Source organism: Macaca fascicularis, chromosome 6 (genome assembly GCF_037993035.2).
Source record: "Macaca fascicularis isolate 582-1 chromosome 6, T2T-MFA8v1.1".
NCBI classification, from domain to species: Eukaryota; Metazoa; Chordata; class Mammalia; order Primates; family Cercopithecidae; genus Macaca; species Macaca fascicularis.
Window position 1 is genome coordinate 178946152 of NC_088380.1, and position 16818 is coordinate 178962969.

The 16818-nt window shown below is 49.6% G+C and overlaps 1 protein-coding gene across 4 annotated transcripts in view; it reads right to left on the minus strand.

Moving 5' to 3' along the window:
- Positions 1-16818, minus strand: part of STK10 (serine/threonine kinase 10) — a 150859-nt gene that overhangs the window by 111111 nt on the left and 22930 nt on the right. For 3 of the 4 annotated variants that reach the window (XM_073994719.1, XM_045395048.2, XM_073994720.1), the window contains exon 2: positions 8122-8286. Coding sequence is in view for 1 of the 4 variants with exons in the window: in XM_045395048.2 (XP_045250983.2) it covers positions 8122-8286 (165 nt within the window). In the remaining 3 variants the exon portion in view is untranslated. Of the gene's footprint in view, positions 1-8121; positions 8287-16818 lie in introns of those variants that run through there. The other variant, XM_073994721.1, reaches the window with a different exon arrangement.

A 16818-nucleotide genomic window follows, 5' to 3' on the forward strand; every position in this document is an offset into this window, starting at 1 on the left:
CCCAGTAGAGGCCCTAAGATCAGGAGGTGAATTTGGGGGCTCCACACAGGACCAAGGCCAAAAGTAGTCCTCCTCAGTTTCCTCTCACCCTTCCACATCTAGCTGGCACTGACACACTACACAGCCCCATCCTGACACTCTCCCGGGAGGGCTGTGCCCAGGCTGAAGGCTTTGGCAGGCAAAAGGATCAGGCTATTACTCAACGGAATCCGTTCATTTTCTTTTATTTCTGTTTATGGCAAGTGGGTCCTAGTTTTCCATTTAGGGAGGAAGACGAAGGTTTCTTTTTGAATAAATATATTCAGTTTCTGAAAAGTGAGTCACCTTAATATATATATAAACTATTCAGGAGGTAGAGAGAATGAATGAGTCTGAAAGACACAGCCCTATGAAGCCCTGTGTTTTTTTCTTTTCTTTTCTTTTTCTTTATCTTTTTTTTTTTTTCTGAGACAGAGTCTCACTCTGTCACCAAGCCTGGAGTGCAGTGGTGCAATCTCAGCGCACTGCAAGCTCCGCCTCCCGAGTTCACAGCATCCTCCTGCCTCAGCCTCCTGAGTAGCTGGGACTACAGGTGCCTGTCACCACACCCAGCTAATTTTTTTGTATTTTTAGTAGAGACGGGGTTTCACCATGTTAGCCAGGATAGTCTCGATCTCCTGACCTCATGATCCGCCCGCCTCGGCCTCCCAAAGTGCTGGGATTACAGGCGTGAGCCACCGCGCCCAGCCTGTTTTTTTTCTAAACAGGATCTCGCTCTATTGCCCAGGCTGAGTGCAGTGGTGTGATCATGGCTCACTGCAGCCTCCACCTCCTAGGCTCAGCCTCTCGAGCAGCTGGGACCACAGGTGCACACCACCACGTCCAGCTAATTTTTCATTTTTTGTAGAGAGGGGGTATCCCTGTGCTGCCCAGGCTGGTCTCAAACTCCTGGGCTCAAATGATCCTCCTGCCTCAGTCTCCCAAAATGTTGAGATTACAGGCCCATGCCATTATGCCCAGCCCCAAGAGGGTCTCATAGAGCACACTGTTATTGCTGATATTCAGCGGCGAGAACAGCAAGTTTCCATTCACTGGAAACACCCAGGAAGACTCCAAGGCTCCAGGGCCTTCAATGCCAAGCAAAAGACTAATTGCCTCCGTAGTCAGCAGTGAGACAGATGCCTGGGCAGATAAATCTGCTGAAAAAAGCGTCTGACCAGGGGAAGCCTGGGATAGAGGGACTTTTGAACTTGACCTGTGCTGGGTCTCCAGGGCGGGTGGGGGTGCCTTCCTCACTCTCAGCTGATGTCCTCACCCACCCTCACCCTGACATCACCTTTCTTATCATTTGGGGGTGACATGATGACAGCAAAGCCTCAGAAAAGCTCACCAGGTCAAAGGCGGAGAAGCCAGAAGAGAAGGGGCTGCAGGAAACGGAGGACTCAGAGGGGGTAGTGAGAATGAGAAGACAGAGCTGGGGGAGAGGGGAGACAAGGACAGTGGCATTTCCCACGCACCCACTCTGCACCAGACACTGCTGCCCGCATCCAACCTGCACTTCCCCCTTAATCCTTCAGTGCTACAGGCAGGGTTTTATCATCATGGTCCCCGTTTCAGACATAAAGAAACAGACACTCAGAGATGAGCTAAAATCCCAGTTAGTGCCAAGAACCAGGACTGGACCCAGTTCCTCCACCACGTGGCCGGGAAGAGGAGAACAGAGTCAGAGACTGATCCCATTAATAGCTGCGGGGAGGGCAGGGTACCCGGCTCAACAACCCCGGCGGTTTCCCAACACCTACAGTGAGGTCACAACTCCACCCCTGACCCCGGCTCCTACCGCCCCACCCTGGCTCCCTCAATGTCTCTGAAGGCAGTAGGCATGCTCTGGCCTCTGGGCCTTCACGCTCGTAGTTTTCCTGATCTTCCCTCAACCACTCCCTCTCAAATACCACCTCCTCAGAGGGCCGTCCCCTGGCCCACAACCGAAGTGGCTTGTCCTGTCCCTGGACCACACCTCCCAATTTTGTTTTTGGTTTTTTTGCTTTTTGTTTTTTTGAGACAGAGTCTCACTCTGTTACCCAGGCTGGTGTGTAGTGGTGAGATCTCAGCTTACTGTAACCTCCGCCTCCTGGGTTCCAGCAATTCTCCTGCCTCAGCCTCCCAAGTAGCTGGGACTACAGGCACCCGCCACCACGCCTGGCTAATTTTTGTATAGTTAGTAGAGACGGGGTTTCACCATGTTGGCCAGGCTGGTCTTGAATTCCTGACCTCAGGTGATCCACCCGCCTTGGCCTCCCAAAGTGCTAGGATTACAGGCATGAGTCACCATGCCCAGCCTACTTCCCGATTTTATATCCATCCTGATCACTGCTGGAGTTCTGTGTTCATGAGCTGTTAGCTGTCTCCTGCATGTAGACTGGGGGCTCCATGAGGATGAGGAGCGTCTCCCCTTGCTCACTGATGAATCCCCAGCCCTACAACGGGGCTTTCCACTTAGCAGCTTCTCAGCAGCATGTGCCGAGGACAGTCTAGCCTCCGTTCACGCTACTCTGCCGCTCTCCCTCCACCACGCGCCAGCCGCAACACCTTCTGTGGGGTCCTCTGCAGGCTCCTGCCTCAGGGCCTGTGCACTTCCGATTCCCTCTACCTGGCAATTTCTGCCCCCACACATTTGGAGGTCTGCCTCCACTTGGTCTTTTGGCTCTCAGCTAAAATGTCACCTCATGAGAGAGGCTTTCTCTGTCCATCGTGTTTACAGCACCTGCTCCTGACCCCACCCAGGAATGCCTACTGCATCTCCCCACTAAGTTTTCTTCCCCTCACTTGTCAGTTGCCCAAGTCCTCTCATCTACTTCTTCACTGGCTTTCACACCATCTGTTTCTGCCACTAGACTTTGAGCTCCGTGAGGCCAGGGGCCTTCCCAACTCTGTTAGCGACATCGAGTTGGCAGCTTGAAACTGACCATAGTGGAGATATGTACGTTCAGAAATGGGCCAAATGCCAGACCCAGAGCTTTTCTTCCCGAAGAACTCACTCTCGCTCCTGTAATACACGGTGGAAAAGAGACCACCGCTCCCCACCTCGCCCTTGAAAGATTTGCCCAGAGGCCAAAATCTGGCTCAGGCTGGGGGTGGAGGATGGGGGTAGTTATGAGCAGAGGACATTCACCAGATCAGCCCAGGCCTTCTTGCAGTCACTCATTTTGGGCCCTGGCTGTCATCTAGAGTTTCACTGTCTATGCCGTCCAATACAGGAGGCACTAACACACGTGCTACTGAGTGTTCAAAATGTGGCAAGGGTAGAGACCTAAATGTATTATTCCATTCTCTTCTAATTCATTTAAATTTGAAAACTGAGACTTGGTTCAGTTACTGGGAAACGTTTAAGAATATTGGAGGCCGGGTGCGGTGGCTCAAGCCTGTAATCCCAGCACTTTGGGAGGCCGAGACGGGTGGATCACGAGGTCAGGAGATCGAGACCATCCTGGCTAACACGGTGAAACCCCGTCTCTACTAAAAATACAAAAAACTAGCCGGGCGAGGCGGCAGGCACCTGTAGTCCCAGCCACTCGGGAGGCTGAGGCAGGAGAATGGCGTGAACCTGGGAGGCGGAGCTTGCAGTGAGCTGAGATCCGGCCACTGCACTCCAGCCCGGGCGACAGAGCGAGACTCCGTCTTAAAAAAAAAAAGAATATTGGAACAATTTGGGTGTGTGAATCTACCTTTCTCGACTATAAGACATCTAAACACAGATCAAGGATTTCTGATGAAAATTAACTCCTGAATTGAGATGTGCTAAAAGTGTAAAATACACACTAGATTTGAAGACTTAGAATGAAAAAAGTAAAATAGCTCAATAACTGTTTATATGGATCACACGTCAAAATGATCATATTTTTATATACTGGGTTAAATAAATTATATTATTGAAACTAATTTCATCTGTTTCTTTTTGCTCTTTTGGATGTGGCTGTTAGAAATATAAAATGATACATGTAGGCTGGGCGCAGTGACTCATACCTGAATCCCAGCACTTTGGGAAGCCAAGGCAGGCAGACCAACTGAGATTGGGAGTTCAAGACCAGCCTGACCAACATGGAGAAACCCTGTCTCTACTAAAAATACAAAATTAGCCAGGCGTGGTGGCACATGCCTGTAATCCCAGCTACTTGGGAGGCTGAGACAGAAGAATTGCTTGAACACAGGAGGTGGAGGTTGTGGTGAGCCGAGATTGCGCCATTGCACTCCATTGCAACAGGAGCAAAACTCCATCACAAAAAAAAAAAAGAAAAGAAAAGAAAAGAAATGTAAAATGATGCATGTGGCTCACATTATAGTTCTACTGGTCTAGAGCATTTTCGCTTGTTTTTCTCCAACTTGCACCACTTGATATTCAAAAGTGGAAGTAGTGATAAGGAAGTACAGACGGATTTTGCCATGATTACAAATTCTGAACAAAAATGAGCTAATCTTGGCCGGGCGCGGTGGCTCAAGCCTGTAATCCCAGCACTTTGGGAGGCCGAGGCAGGTGGATCACGAGGTCAGGAGATCGAGACTATCCTGGCTAACATGGTGAAACCCCGTCTCTACTAAAAATACAAAAAACTAGCCAGGCGTGGTGGCGGGCGCCTGTAGTCTCAGCTACTTGGGAGGCTGAGGCGGGAGAATGGCGTGAACCCGGGAGGCAGAGCTTGCAGTGAGCCGAGATCACGCCACTGCACTCCAGCCTGGGAGACACAGCGAGACTCCGTCTCAAAAAAAAAAAAAAAAATGAGCTAATCTTGTCAAATTGCACATGGGGTGGGGTGGTGAATGACCTCCACCCCACTCGGGGGAAAGTCTGTCCCTGCCAGCCATGGCTACAGAAGGCACTCAAGACACTTGGGGAACAGCCAGTTTCTCATCCCAAAGTCCCTGAGAGCAGACCCCAGGTCCAGAACTGATTTTGTCAAAGATATCAACATGGAAAAGTTGGCTCCTAGAGCCACACAGAAGCCCAGGCCTGGTCACAAGATGGGCCTGAGAACCATCACACAGAAGGAAATATCAAAGGGTTGGCGCATCCTTCAACCTGTATTTCTGGACTTCTCCCTTCTACGCTTCTGCCCATTTGCTGGTCCCTCTACTTTGACTGTTCTTCCTTCTCTTATCTCCCCAGAGGACTCCTATGCATCCTGCAAGACCCCATTCAAATGTCCCTTCCTCTGAAGCCTCCCTTGACCAGATGATGTTCCACATCACATCCTTGGGCTCCTGGCCTAGTCTATTCTTACCACTTCTCAAACTGCCTCAAGTTTTTCTCTTGTCCTCTCAAACCGGACTTCTTTCTATAACACAGAATATGCCTCTCCCCTGCAGAAAAGTACCACTAGGTCTCCATTACTGAAAACAGTAATTCTCAAGCTTAAACGCGCATCAGAGTCACTTCAATTGCTGGGCCCTACCTTAAAACGCCAGTTGCTGGGCCTCACCTCAAAGTTACTGACTCAATGGGCCTCAGGAGGGGTCTGATAACCTGCATGTCTAACAAAGCTCCAGCTGAGGCTGATGTGCTGATCCAAGGGTTGTACTTTGAGAACCACTGCAGCAAAAGATTGAGGGCAAAGTCTTCACTTTGGCATGGGGGCCTTCTACAGCATGGCCCCCAATTACTTTACCACCCTTATCTTTCACCACCTGCTGCCCTGGCCCTAGACTAGCCATCTCCCAAACGTGCTGAACCTGTCGTGCCCCCACACCACTGCCCATCCCTTCCCCCTCTTTATCTACCCAGCTCCAGGGCCACCCTCTTTGATCTCAGTGTCTAAACGCAAATTGGAGGAGGTAGTGCCTTCTACAAAGTAACAAATGCAGGCTGTCAGGGCAGCTACAAAAGAGGAGGGTAAGAAATGGTCTTGGCCACAGCAGTGGGCCTGGAGGAGAAAGCACCAGCCTAAAGTGCCAACTTCGGGACAGAAAAGTCTAATGTATTTATTTAAATAACAGCATGACAGTCACAATCTACTTACAAACTGTGTTTGGCTCTATCTGGTTTTCCAGCTCTGCCACTTGCTAGCTGCGTGGCCTGGGGAGCAGCTCACATAGCTTTTTTGTTTCTCATTTTCTCTTGTAAGATGGGATAAAAAGCAACAACCTCACAGAATGAAGATTAAACCACATAATGCAAGTGAAACTCACAGCAAAAGGCCCAGCACACAGTAAACTCTCAATAAATGCTAGCTATTATGAGTAGTATCTTTGGACCTGGGAAAGTTATGAACCTGGTATCCAGCCACAATCAATAACAGGAATAGAAACATAATAGACATTTTTCTTAATGGGTACAGAGTCAGCAGTCCAACAAATGCTGTATGCACACAGAGGAAGATGAATGGACAGGAAAGTGGGTGGCTAGGTGGGTGGGTGGGTCAATGGGAGATCTCCTTTGGTTAATATCAAAAGTGGCTCTGTGAGGCCAGTTTGTCAATAGACACTTAAGAATCTTAAAAATTCTCACCAGGCACAGTGCCTCATGCCTGTAATCCCAGCACTTTGGACAGCTGAGGCGGGTGAATCTCCTGAGGTCAGGAGTTTGAGAAGAGCCTGACCAAGATGGTGAAACCCCGTCTCTACTAAAAATATAAAAATCAGCCGGGCATCGGGGTGGGTACCTGTAGTCCCAGCTGCTCAGGAGGCTGAGGCAGGAGAATTGCTTGAACCTGAGAGGTGGAGGTTGCAGTCAGCTGAGATCACGCCACTGCACTCCAGCCTGGGCAACAGAGTGAGACTCCATCTCAAAAAAAAAAAAAAAAAAAAACTCATAAGAAAACTCTCAAACAAGAACACAAAACAAATCCAAAGGTGTCCATCACAGAGTTGTATATAACAGCAAAAAAAAAAAAAAGAAAGAAAGAAAAGGAAACAGCCTAAATGCCCAACAATAGAGAAGGGCAGTCAGAAGATAGAGTTCTTTGGAAGAATTCAAAAAAATGAAGAGGGCTGGGCATGGTGGCTCACACCTGCAATCCCAGCACTTTGGGAGGCTGAGTGAGGCTGGCAGATCACCTGAGGTCAGGAGTTTGAGACCAGCCTGGCCAACATGGCAAAACCCCATCTCTACTAAAAATACAAAAATTAGCTGGGCGTGGTGGCGCATGCCTATAATCCCAGCTACTCAGGAAGCTGAGGCAGGAGAATCACTTGAACCCAGGAGGCAGAGCTTGCAGTGAGCCAAGATCACACCACTGCATTCCAGCCTGGGCAACAGAGCGAGACTCCGTCTCAAAAAAAAAAAAGAAGAAGTTGACGGGTGTTGCTGAGTTTGGAAGACAGGGCTTGAAGCTGCATCCACACTGCTCATCAAAGGGTGAGGATGCTGATGGAGAATAGGGGACTGGTAAAGAGCCCCCGCCTTTTTTTTTTCTTTTTTTTTTTTTGAAACAGACTCTCGCTCTGTCGCCCAGGCTGGAGTGCAGTGGTGCTATCTCAGCTCACTGCAACCTCCGCCTCTGGGGTTCAAGCGATCCTCCTGCCTCAGCTTCCCAAATAGCTGGGACTACAGACACGTGCCACCATGCCCAGCTAATTTTTGTATTTTTAGTAGAGATGCGGTTTCACCATGTTGCCCAGGCTGGTCGAGTCCCCTTCTTTAGTACAGCCATCGAGAAGGATCTCCATGTAGCAGCTGTAGCAGTAGCAGAAGTAGTGCTACTGTGACAAATAATAAAACAGCCAACACTTCCTGGGCTCTTACATGTGCCCAGCACTCTTCTAAGCACGTATCATAAATTAACTCACTTCATTGCAGTAATCACTCTATGAGCTAGGTACTATTATTAGCCCCACCTTACAGGTGGAGAAACTAAGGTATGGAGAGGTTAGGAACTTGGTTAGGATTATTGAGCTCGTAAACAGCAGGGCTGGGATTCGAGGCCAGGCAGTAGAGCTTTCTGCTCCAAATCACTGGTGCTACTCCCAAGGGGGAGGCACCACAGGAAGAGGAGAGCAGGTGGCCAGGAGCTCCCTACTTCACCATCTCCTTGCCCTAGCCCTCGCCCTCAAAGCAGATGCTGAGAAAGAGCTGAAGAGTTCAGGACCAGGCTAGCTCCAGAGCACCAGGCCATGGGGGCTAAGCCGGGGCAGGTGGGGCGGCAGCCTCACCCACAGCTTCCCGTCGTGATAGTAGGCTCCCAGGAGCTTCACGATGTAGGGGTGGTCACAGGTGGCCAGGATCTCAATCTCCACGATGTAGTCCTCCAGCTCCTCTTCACTCTTGGTTTCAATGACTTTGGCTGCAGCCAAAGTACCCGTCTCCTTATTCTTGGCCTGCAAAGAGGCAATACAGGAGGTCAACAAGGCATGCTCAGCAGGAAACTGACCTCTGGACGTGAGCCCAGAGCTCTGCACGAGTGTGAAAACAGAGGCCGGATGTCCAGATGCTGAATCGGGACGTACATTGTTCTTAACAATAGCCAGTGCCACACATCATTTCTGTACTTAATAGTAAGTACAATACACCCCACAACACTATGGAATAAACAAAAATACAAGAATGAGACAGTTCTACAAATACCAACATGGAAAGACTGTTGATTTGGTCAGTAAAAAACAACAACAAAAAAAACCCCAAGTCATTGAACAATAAAAATGGCACAATACTTTTGCATAAAAAAATGGAAAACTACGCCTTCATACATGTTCACAAGCGTCTGTGAACGCATGGAAAACTCAAGAGAGATACTGCCTGACAGCAGGCTGGGGAGGGGCCAGAAACAGGGAGGCATTCAAAGGGTACTTTCACTCTGTTTAAAATTTAAAATCTAGGCCAGGCACCGTGGCTCACACCTGTAATCCCAGCACTTTGGGAGGCTAAGGCAGGGAGATCACAAGGTCAAGAGTTCGAGACCAGCCTGGCCAACACAGTGAAACCCCATCTCTACCAAAAATGCAAAAATTAGCTGGGTGTGGTGGCGTGCGCCTGTAGTCCCAGCTACTGGGGACGCTGAGGCAGGAGAATCGCTTGAACCTGGGAGGCGGAGGTTGCAGTGAGCAGAGACCACGCCATTGCACTCCAGCCTGGATGACACAGTGAGACTCCATCCCGAAAGAAAAAAAAAATTTAATCTGTTTTAAAATACGTTTTTTGTTGTTTTTTGAGATAGAGTCTCACTCTATCGCCCAGGCTGAAGTGCAGTGGCACAATCACTGTTTACTGCAGCCTCCACCTTCCAGGTTCAAGCTAATTCTCCTGCCTCAGCCTCCTGAGAACTGGAACTACAGGTGTGTACCACCACACCTGGCTAAATTTTGTGTTTTTAGTAGAGACAGGGTTTTAGTATATTGGCTGGGCTGCTCTAGAACTCCTGGCCTCAAGTGATCTGCCCATCTCTGCCTCCCAAAGTGCTGGGATTACAGGTGTACGCCACTGTGCCTGGCCTAAAATTTGTTCAAATTTTTAACAGGAATGTTTGATGTGTTTATTTGCAACATTTCATATGTATTAACAGTAGAATGAAAAGTCAGTCTGAGGAAGTGCCCACCATTACAGTGGAACTGTTTCGTAGATGCACGTCACCTAGACAAAACAAGTCTCCCTTATATGAGGAATAAGAGGGTAAGAAAACTCCACACACACTAAGATGGCTATAATTTTAAAACATGGAAAATAACAAGTGCTGGTGAGGACTGGAGAAGTTAGAAGCCTTGTGCATTGTTAGTGGGAATGTAAAATGGTGCAGCCAGCGTGGAAAACAGTTTGCCAGTTTCTCAAAAGGTTAAACATAGACATACCCTAGGACCTAGCAATTCTGCTCATAGGTATACACCCCAAAAAAGCTCAAAGCAGGGACTCAGGGAGATATTTATATACTCGCAGTAGCCAAAGTGTGGAAACAACTCAAGTGTTCATCAATAGATGAAAGAATATTTGGGAGGCCGAGGCAGGCAGATCACTTGAGGTCAGTCAGGAGTTCAAGACCAGCCTGGCCAACATGGTGAAACCTCATCTCACTAAAAACACAAAAATTAGCCGGGTTTGGTGGTGTGCACCTGTAATGCCAGCTACTCAGGAGGCTGAGGCAGTAGAATCACTTGAACCCAGGAGGCAGGGGATGTAGTAAGCTGGTATCACACCACTGCACTCCAGCCTGGATAACAGAGTGAGACTCCACCTCAAAAAAAAAAAAAAAAAAAAAAAAGAGATGAATGCATAAACAAAATGTGGTATATCCACACACTAAAATATTCCACCAGAAAAAGGAATCAAAAGGAAGGCAATTCTGACACAAGCTACACGGATGAATCCTGAAAACATTATGTAAAGTAAAATAAGCCAGACACAAAATAATACATATTGTATAATTCCACTCACCTGAAGTAGCCAGAGTAGCTGAAATCATAGAAGTGCAAAGTAGAATAGAGGTTTCCAGGGGTTAGAAAGGGGAAACGGGGAGTTATTGTTTAGTGGGTACAGAGTTTTTGTAGAGGATAAAAACTTTGAGGTGTAGACAGTGGTGATGGCTACACACTTGTGAATGATTTAATGCCATTAAATTTACACTTACAATTGGCCAAAATGGTAAATACGATGTTCTGTATATTTTACCACAATTCAAAAGAGAGAGAAATAACCACATAAATGGAGCAGGCAATCCCACCCCATTGCACACAGGAGCTGGCGTCTGGGAAATGGGAGGTGAGGACCCACAGCTCCCCACGGGTTGTGCGACGGCGTCAGTGGGGAATGCTGCAGCAGGCACCACACCCACTGTGCTGCGTGGGGTTCTGGTGTTGAACAAGTACACACGGCTGGGCGCAGTGGCTCAGGCCTATAATCCCAGCATTTGGGAAGCCGAGGCGGGTGGCTTGCTTGAGTCCGTGAGTTTAAGAATAGCCCAGGTTGGCCGGGCGCGGTGGCTCACGCCTGTAATCTCAGCACTTTGGGAGGCCGAGGCGGGCGGATCACAAGGTCAGGAGATCGAGACCACGGTGAAACCCCGTCTCTACTAAAAATACAAAAAATTAGCCAGGCGCGGTTGTGGGCGCCTGTAGTCCCAGCTACTCGGGAGGCTGAGGCAGGAGAATGGCGTGAACCCGGGAGGCGGAGCTTGCAGTGAGCCGAGATCGCGCCACTGCACTCCAGCCTGGGCGACAGAGCGAGACTCCGTCTCAAAAAAAAAAAAAAAAAAAAAAAATAGCCCAGGCAACAGAGCGAAATCCCGCCTCTACAAAAAAAAAAATGCAAAAACTAGCCGGGCGTGATGGCATGAACCTGTAGTCCCAGCTGCTTGAGAGGCTGAGGTGGGAGAATCGCTTGAGCCCAGGAGACGGAGGCTGCAGTGAGCTGAGATCTTGCCACTGCACTCCAGCCTGGGTGACAGAAAAAAAAAAAAAAAAAAACAGCCAGGCACAGTGGCTCATGCCTGTAATCCTAGCACTTTGGGAGGCCGAGACAGGCAGATTGCCTGAGCTCAGGAGTTTGAGACCAGCCTAGGCAAGATGGTGAAACCTCGTTTCTACTAAAATACAAAAAATCAGCTGGGCGTGGTAGCAGGCGCCTATAATCCCAGCTACTCAGGAGGCTGAGGCACAAGAATTGCTTGAACCCGGGAAGCAGAGGTTGCAGTGAGCCAAGATGGCACCACTGAACCCCAGACTGGACAACGAAGCAAAACTCTGTCTCAAAAATAAATAAATAAATAAATAAGAAAGAAAGAAATCACACACACACACAAACACATTTCCCTACAAAATGGCCCCTAGCCAGGTGCGGTGGCTCATGCCTGTAATCCCAGCACTTTGGGAGGCCAAGGTAGGTGGATCAGCTGAGGTCAGGAATTCGAGACCAGCCTGGCCAACAAGACGAAACCCCGTCTTTACTAAAAAGTACAAAAATTAGCCAAGCATGGTGGCACATGCCTGTAATCTCAGCTACTCAGGAGGCTGAGGCAGGAGAACTGCTTGAACCTGGGAGGTGGAGGCTGCAGTGAGCTGAGATCGCAGCACTGCACTCCAGCCTGGGTGACAGAGTGAGACGCCATCTCAAAAAAAAAAAAAAAAAAAAAAAGGCCCCTAAAAGCCCGCTGCTCATCTGGAGACCTTAACCAGCAATCTATTGCAAAGCACAGGGAAAACGAGCTCCTCTGGACTGAATGAACACATAGAGCTTAGTCTCCACCACGGCGCCTTCCTAAGGATAATACTGATCATGCTCCACCCTTGCCTTCCATAACAACTCTGGAACCTGACTACACCCAGAATTCCGGCTGGCCAAGTTATTCCTGCCCATCTAGCGCCCATGGACGACAATGTGCATTCATTCCTGTCATCACAGGGACCTGAGGCTTGAGGTTTCCCCCATTCCACAGATGGACGTGCATGTCCAGGTTTAGAGGGGAAATGTGATTGGAACTACGGGAGTGGCACCGGAATTTGCATCTGGATCCTCTAATGTCAAAATTCTCCAAACTTTGAGCCACCATACAAGGTCTCCCTATAATCTCCACCACTTAGAAGCCTCTAAGACCAGATGCCAACAGACACTTAACAGAGCACTACTGGGCCAGCCCTGCACAGGGCGCCCACAATACAGACACAGAGCGACCCTCTCACAGCCCTCTACTGAGAGTGACGAGACAGCATGCTTATGATGGGGTGAGGGAGAGGGCACCTAACCCCACCAAGGAGCCTTCTGGAAGGAAGCAACAGGCATGGTGGCTCACGCCTGCTATCCCAGCACTTTGGGAGGCCGAGGTGGGTGGACTGCTTGAGGTCAGGAGTTTGAGACCAGCCTGGCCAACATGGTGAAACTTCGTCTCTACTAAAAATACAAAAAATTAGCCAGGCGTGGTGGTGCACGCCTGTAGTCCTAACTACTCGGGAGGCTGAGGCAGGAGAATCACTTGAAACCAGGAGGCGGAGACTAGAGTGAGCCGAGATCACGCCACTGCACTCCAGCCTGGGTGACACAGTGAGACTCCGTCTCAAAAAAATAATAAAAAAAATACTGAGGAGTGGAGCAAGCAGGCAAATTCTCTGCACATTTGCTTTCTGTACACTCATTCTCAGTTTAGATCAGTATTTCTTTCATCAACTGAGCTGCAAAGTCCCCAGGATCCCATGTAGTGATAATAATATGTCATTTGTTATGCAGTACTAGTCTGTGCTGCTTATATGTGTTAGTGCATTTATCTCCTGGACCACCCTACAATATGGTGCTATCAGTATCTCACAGACAGATGAGGAGACCCACCCGAGGCAGAGTACCCGAGGAATGAGGCGGCAGAGTGGGCTTGGAACTAAGGCAGTCCCATGCCCAGGTGTGCACACTCTTGGTGGCCACATTCTTCCTCCATCCATGTTCCTTGCATGCCAGAGTCTGGGATGCCTCCGGTATCGGGCCCAGGAGCCCAGTTCAGGGAAGGAAATTTCATGATGGGCCATTTTCCAGAGCCAGTCCTTGTCCTAGGATTTACCAGCTCACGTGGCTCTAACTCTGTGGGGTCTTCTCCCCTAAACTCAATTTTGACAGTTTGTTTAGGCCAGGTACGGTGGCTCACGATTGTAATCCCAGCACTTTGGGAGGTCGGGGAGGGGGGATCACCTGAAGTCAGGAGTTGGGAGCCCGCCTGACCCACACGGTAAAACCCCATCTCTACTAAAAATACAAAAACTAGCTAGGCAGGGTGGTGGGTGCCTGTAATCCCAGCTACTGGGGAGGCTGGGGCAGGAGAATTGCTTGAATCCGGAAGGTGGAGGTGCAGTGAGCTGATTGCGCCACTGCACTCCAGCCTGGACAACAGAGCAAGACTCTGTCTCAAGAAAAAAAAAAAAAGCTTGTTTAGAATGCTTTAGCAACCCGTCAATTAAGTTATTCAGTGCACTCACTCGCTCTCTCGCTCTCTCGCTCTCTCTCTCTCTCTCACACACACACACACAGTCTTAACTGATTGTGTCCCTGCCTTTTCATTCCTTGTAAAGCTGATTTTTGTACATCCCGACCAGAGGTCTGGCAAAGAATCCTTTCCTTCTGCACACGTTCCTCTTTCTCTTCCTACTCCTCCTCTCCCTCCTCTCCAAACCCAGAAGAGAGGTTAGGCCAGCTCTGCTCCTTTCCTGAGAGGAAGGTTGAGGGCTTAGTGGAGTGGCTAGAGCCAGGGCCAGTGACCAAGGCAACTACCTTGACCATGCTGAGCTGGCCAACGGCCCCCCTTCAATCATTCATCTTTCAGTCCTGAGAGCTGGAAACAAGGCCACATGCCACCTTGACCTGGGTTTCCTGAAAAGGGATGTTTTCTCCTGAGGGTGGAGAAGGCCCAGGGGGGACCATTTTCCAGGAGTGCACAAACCTTGCCTTGCCCACCATCCTGAAAGGCAGCATTGACCAGACAGCCAGGCCCCAGCCAGTGCCAGTGTCAACACAAGGCACACCCGCTACCCAGCACCTCACTCAGATTCCACGGAGAACAGAACCTGCCAGACAGAGGTTAGTAGGAACCGTGGACCAAAAAGTGACTTGGCCAAAATTAAATTCTTTCAAAGCCTCGTTGAGGCAGCAATCCATCACCTTGAGGCCACAGGGGATGTAATACTGCTGATGATAAAAACAGCTGACACTGAGTGCTCTCTGTGTTCCAGGACGGGACTGAAACAGAATTTCTCACTTCATCCTCCATCTAGCCCTTAAAGACAAATATGATTGCCAGTTTACAGATGAGGAAAAAGATTCAGAGAGGTGGGGTGATGTGCCTCAGGTCACACAGCGAGTAGGAGTGGAGGGTGAAGGCTGGATCCAAATTCAAGCCTTCTTTAGCTCTAAAACATTTCCCCCAAAGACCTTTCCTGATGACTATCCAGTACTCCCCGTTCTTTCTCCCTTTGTTAAAGATGAATGACAATCACAGCCAATAGCAACCACTCACAGCAAGGGAGTGCCTGCAGCTCAGGAGTGCTCAGCCAGCCAGAATGTCATCCGCCAACACACCTTGAAGGCCAGCGTTAGCCTTGCTGCCCATTTCCCAAGCGAGCAGACTGAGGCCTGGGAATCCAGCAGGACTGTGAGCTGTCCCAGTGGCCTCCTGACTCCCGGCCTAGTGTTTACTACACCACGCTGCCGGGAAGCAGCTTATTCCCTATTCATTCATTCAACCATTATTTATTTGGCTAAATTCTAGTGAACAAGACAAGCAGTTTCTGCCGAGGAAAATTCGCATGAGGGAATCACTGCCCTCCCATATCATAATTCACCCTTCCCTGATTTTTCTTCAGCAGAGGCCAACCTGCCCTCATTTCCAGTCCCTAAACAACAATATCTAGAAGTGGGTAGGGACTCATCTTGGCCAATCAGAATACTGCACTCCCTCTGGTCACAGTGTTTGGCTCAAGAATAGGCACATGGCCAGGTGCGGTGGCTCACACCTGTGATCCCAGAACTTTGGGAAGCTGAGGCAGGTGGATCACCTGAGGTCAGGAGTTTGAGACCAGCCTGGCCAACATGGTGAAACCTCATCTCTACTAAAAATACAAAAATTAGCTGGGCGTGATGGCGCATACCTGTAACCCTAGCTACTCAGGAGGCTGAGGCAGGAGAATCACTTGAACCCAGGAAGCAGAGGTTACAGTAAGCCAAGATCACGCCATTGCACTCTAGCCTGGGCAACAAGAGCAAAACTCTGTCTTAAAAAACAAAACAAACAAACAAAAAAAAAAATTGGCACGTGATCAAGTCAGCCAATGAAATGCATTCTCAGAACAATTGCTGAGACAGCCGACATTGCTACAAGCCCTCCTTGACTTCTAGCCTCCAGCCTAAAGCCATCCTGCCCCTAAGGAGGCCTGAAAATCAAACTAGGTCTGAGGCGCTAAAGCTGAGAGAGGACATGAGAAGATAGTTTGATCCCTTCAATTAACTTTTACAACTGTCTATTAAGGGCTTGATTTTATATATAAGAAAACCGATGCTTAGAGAGATGAAGTTGCCTGCCCAAGGTCACATAGCAGGTTCAAAGGATTAGGAATTGAATTCCGGCCAATGTGGGTTCAAATTCCATGTATCTGACAGTTTTGCCAGAGATGCCTGCATATTCTGCAAAAGTCCCGTCTGGGCCCCAGTCTCCCCCTATATGGGGGAGGATGGATGGTGAAATGATGTCCAGCTCTCTTCACGCTCTGATGAGGGCCGTCTTAGGGAGTGGGTGAGTCTTGGAAAGCTAAGGGTGGTCCAAGTAGATGAGGCCCACGTGGGAGTTGGCAGGCAAGGAACAGCATAAAGAACAAGTGGCTGTCTATGACCTCTGACGTCCGTCTCTCCCACCGGCTGAGGCAAGGCCGGGTTCCAGCGCACGATGAGGGGAGCCTCGGCCCAGCCTTCCTCTGCTGGCCGGCAGTGACTAACGCCTCAGCCCACACCCTTGTGAGCAGATACACAGTGGCTACTTGTGTTTTCTGGCCCAAGCACCTCTGTGGGAACAATCCTCCCTCTTGTGCCCGCAAGGGGCCCAGCCCGGAGGAGGTGGGAACAACCCTCCCAGCCGGGGGCACTGCTTCACCCAAGGGGCCCAGTCAGCCCAGTCAGGGGCTGGGGGCTTCCTGAGAGTCAGCCACACAGAGGCCAGCAGGGGACCCACTCCCAGGCCATCCCCTTCCCTCCTGACTGCCCACGGATCGGTGTGTTGCTCCCGCCTCCTCCCGGGAAATAACGGATATCACAGACCTCAGGAAAATGAGAAAACTTCAGCCACTCCTCCTTAACCCAGCTCCCCAGCCCTACTCTGCAGATGAGGAAACTAAGTCCACCAAGGCGAATGCGGAGACCAGGGTCCAATCTGTGACACTTGTCTCATCTGTGACACAGGTATGTCT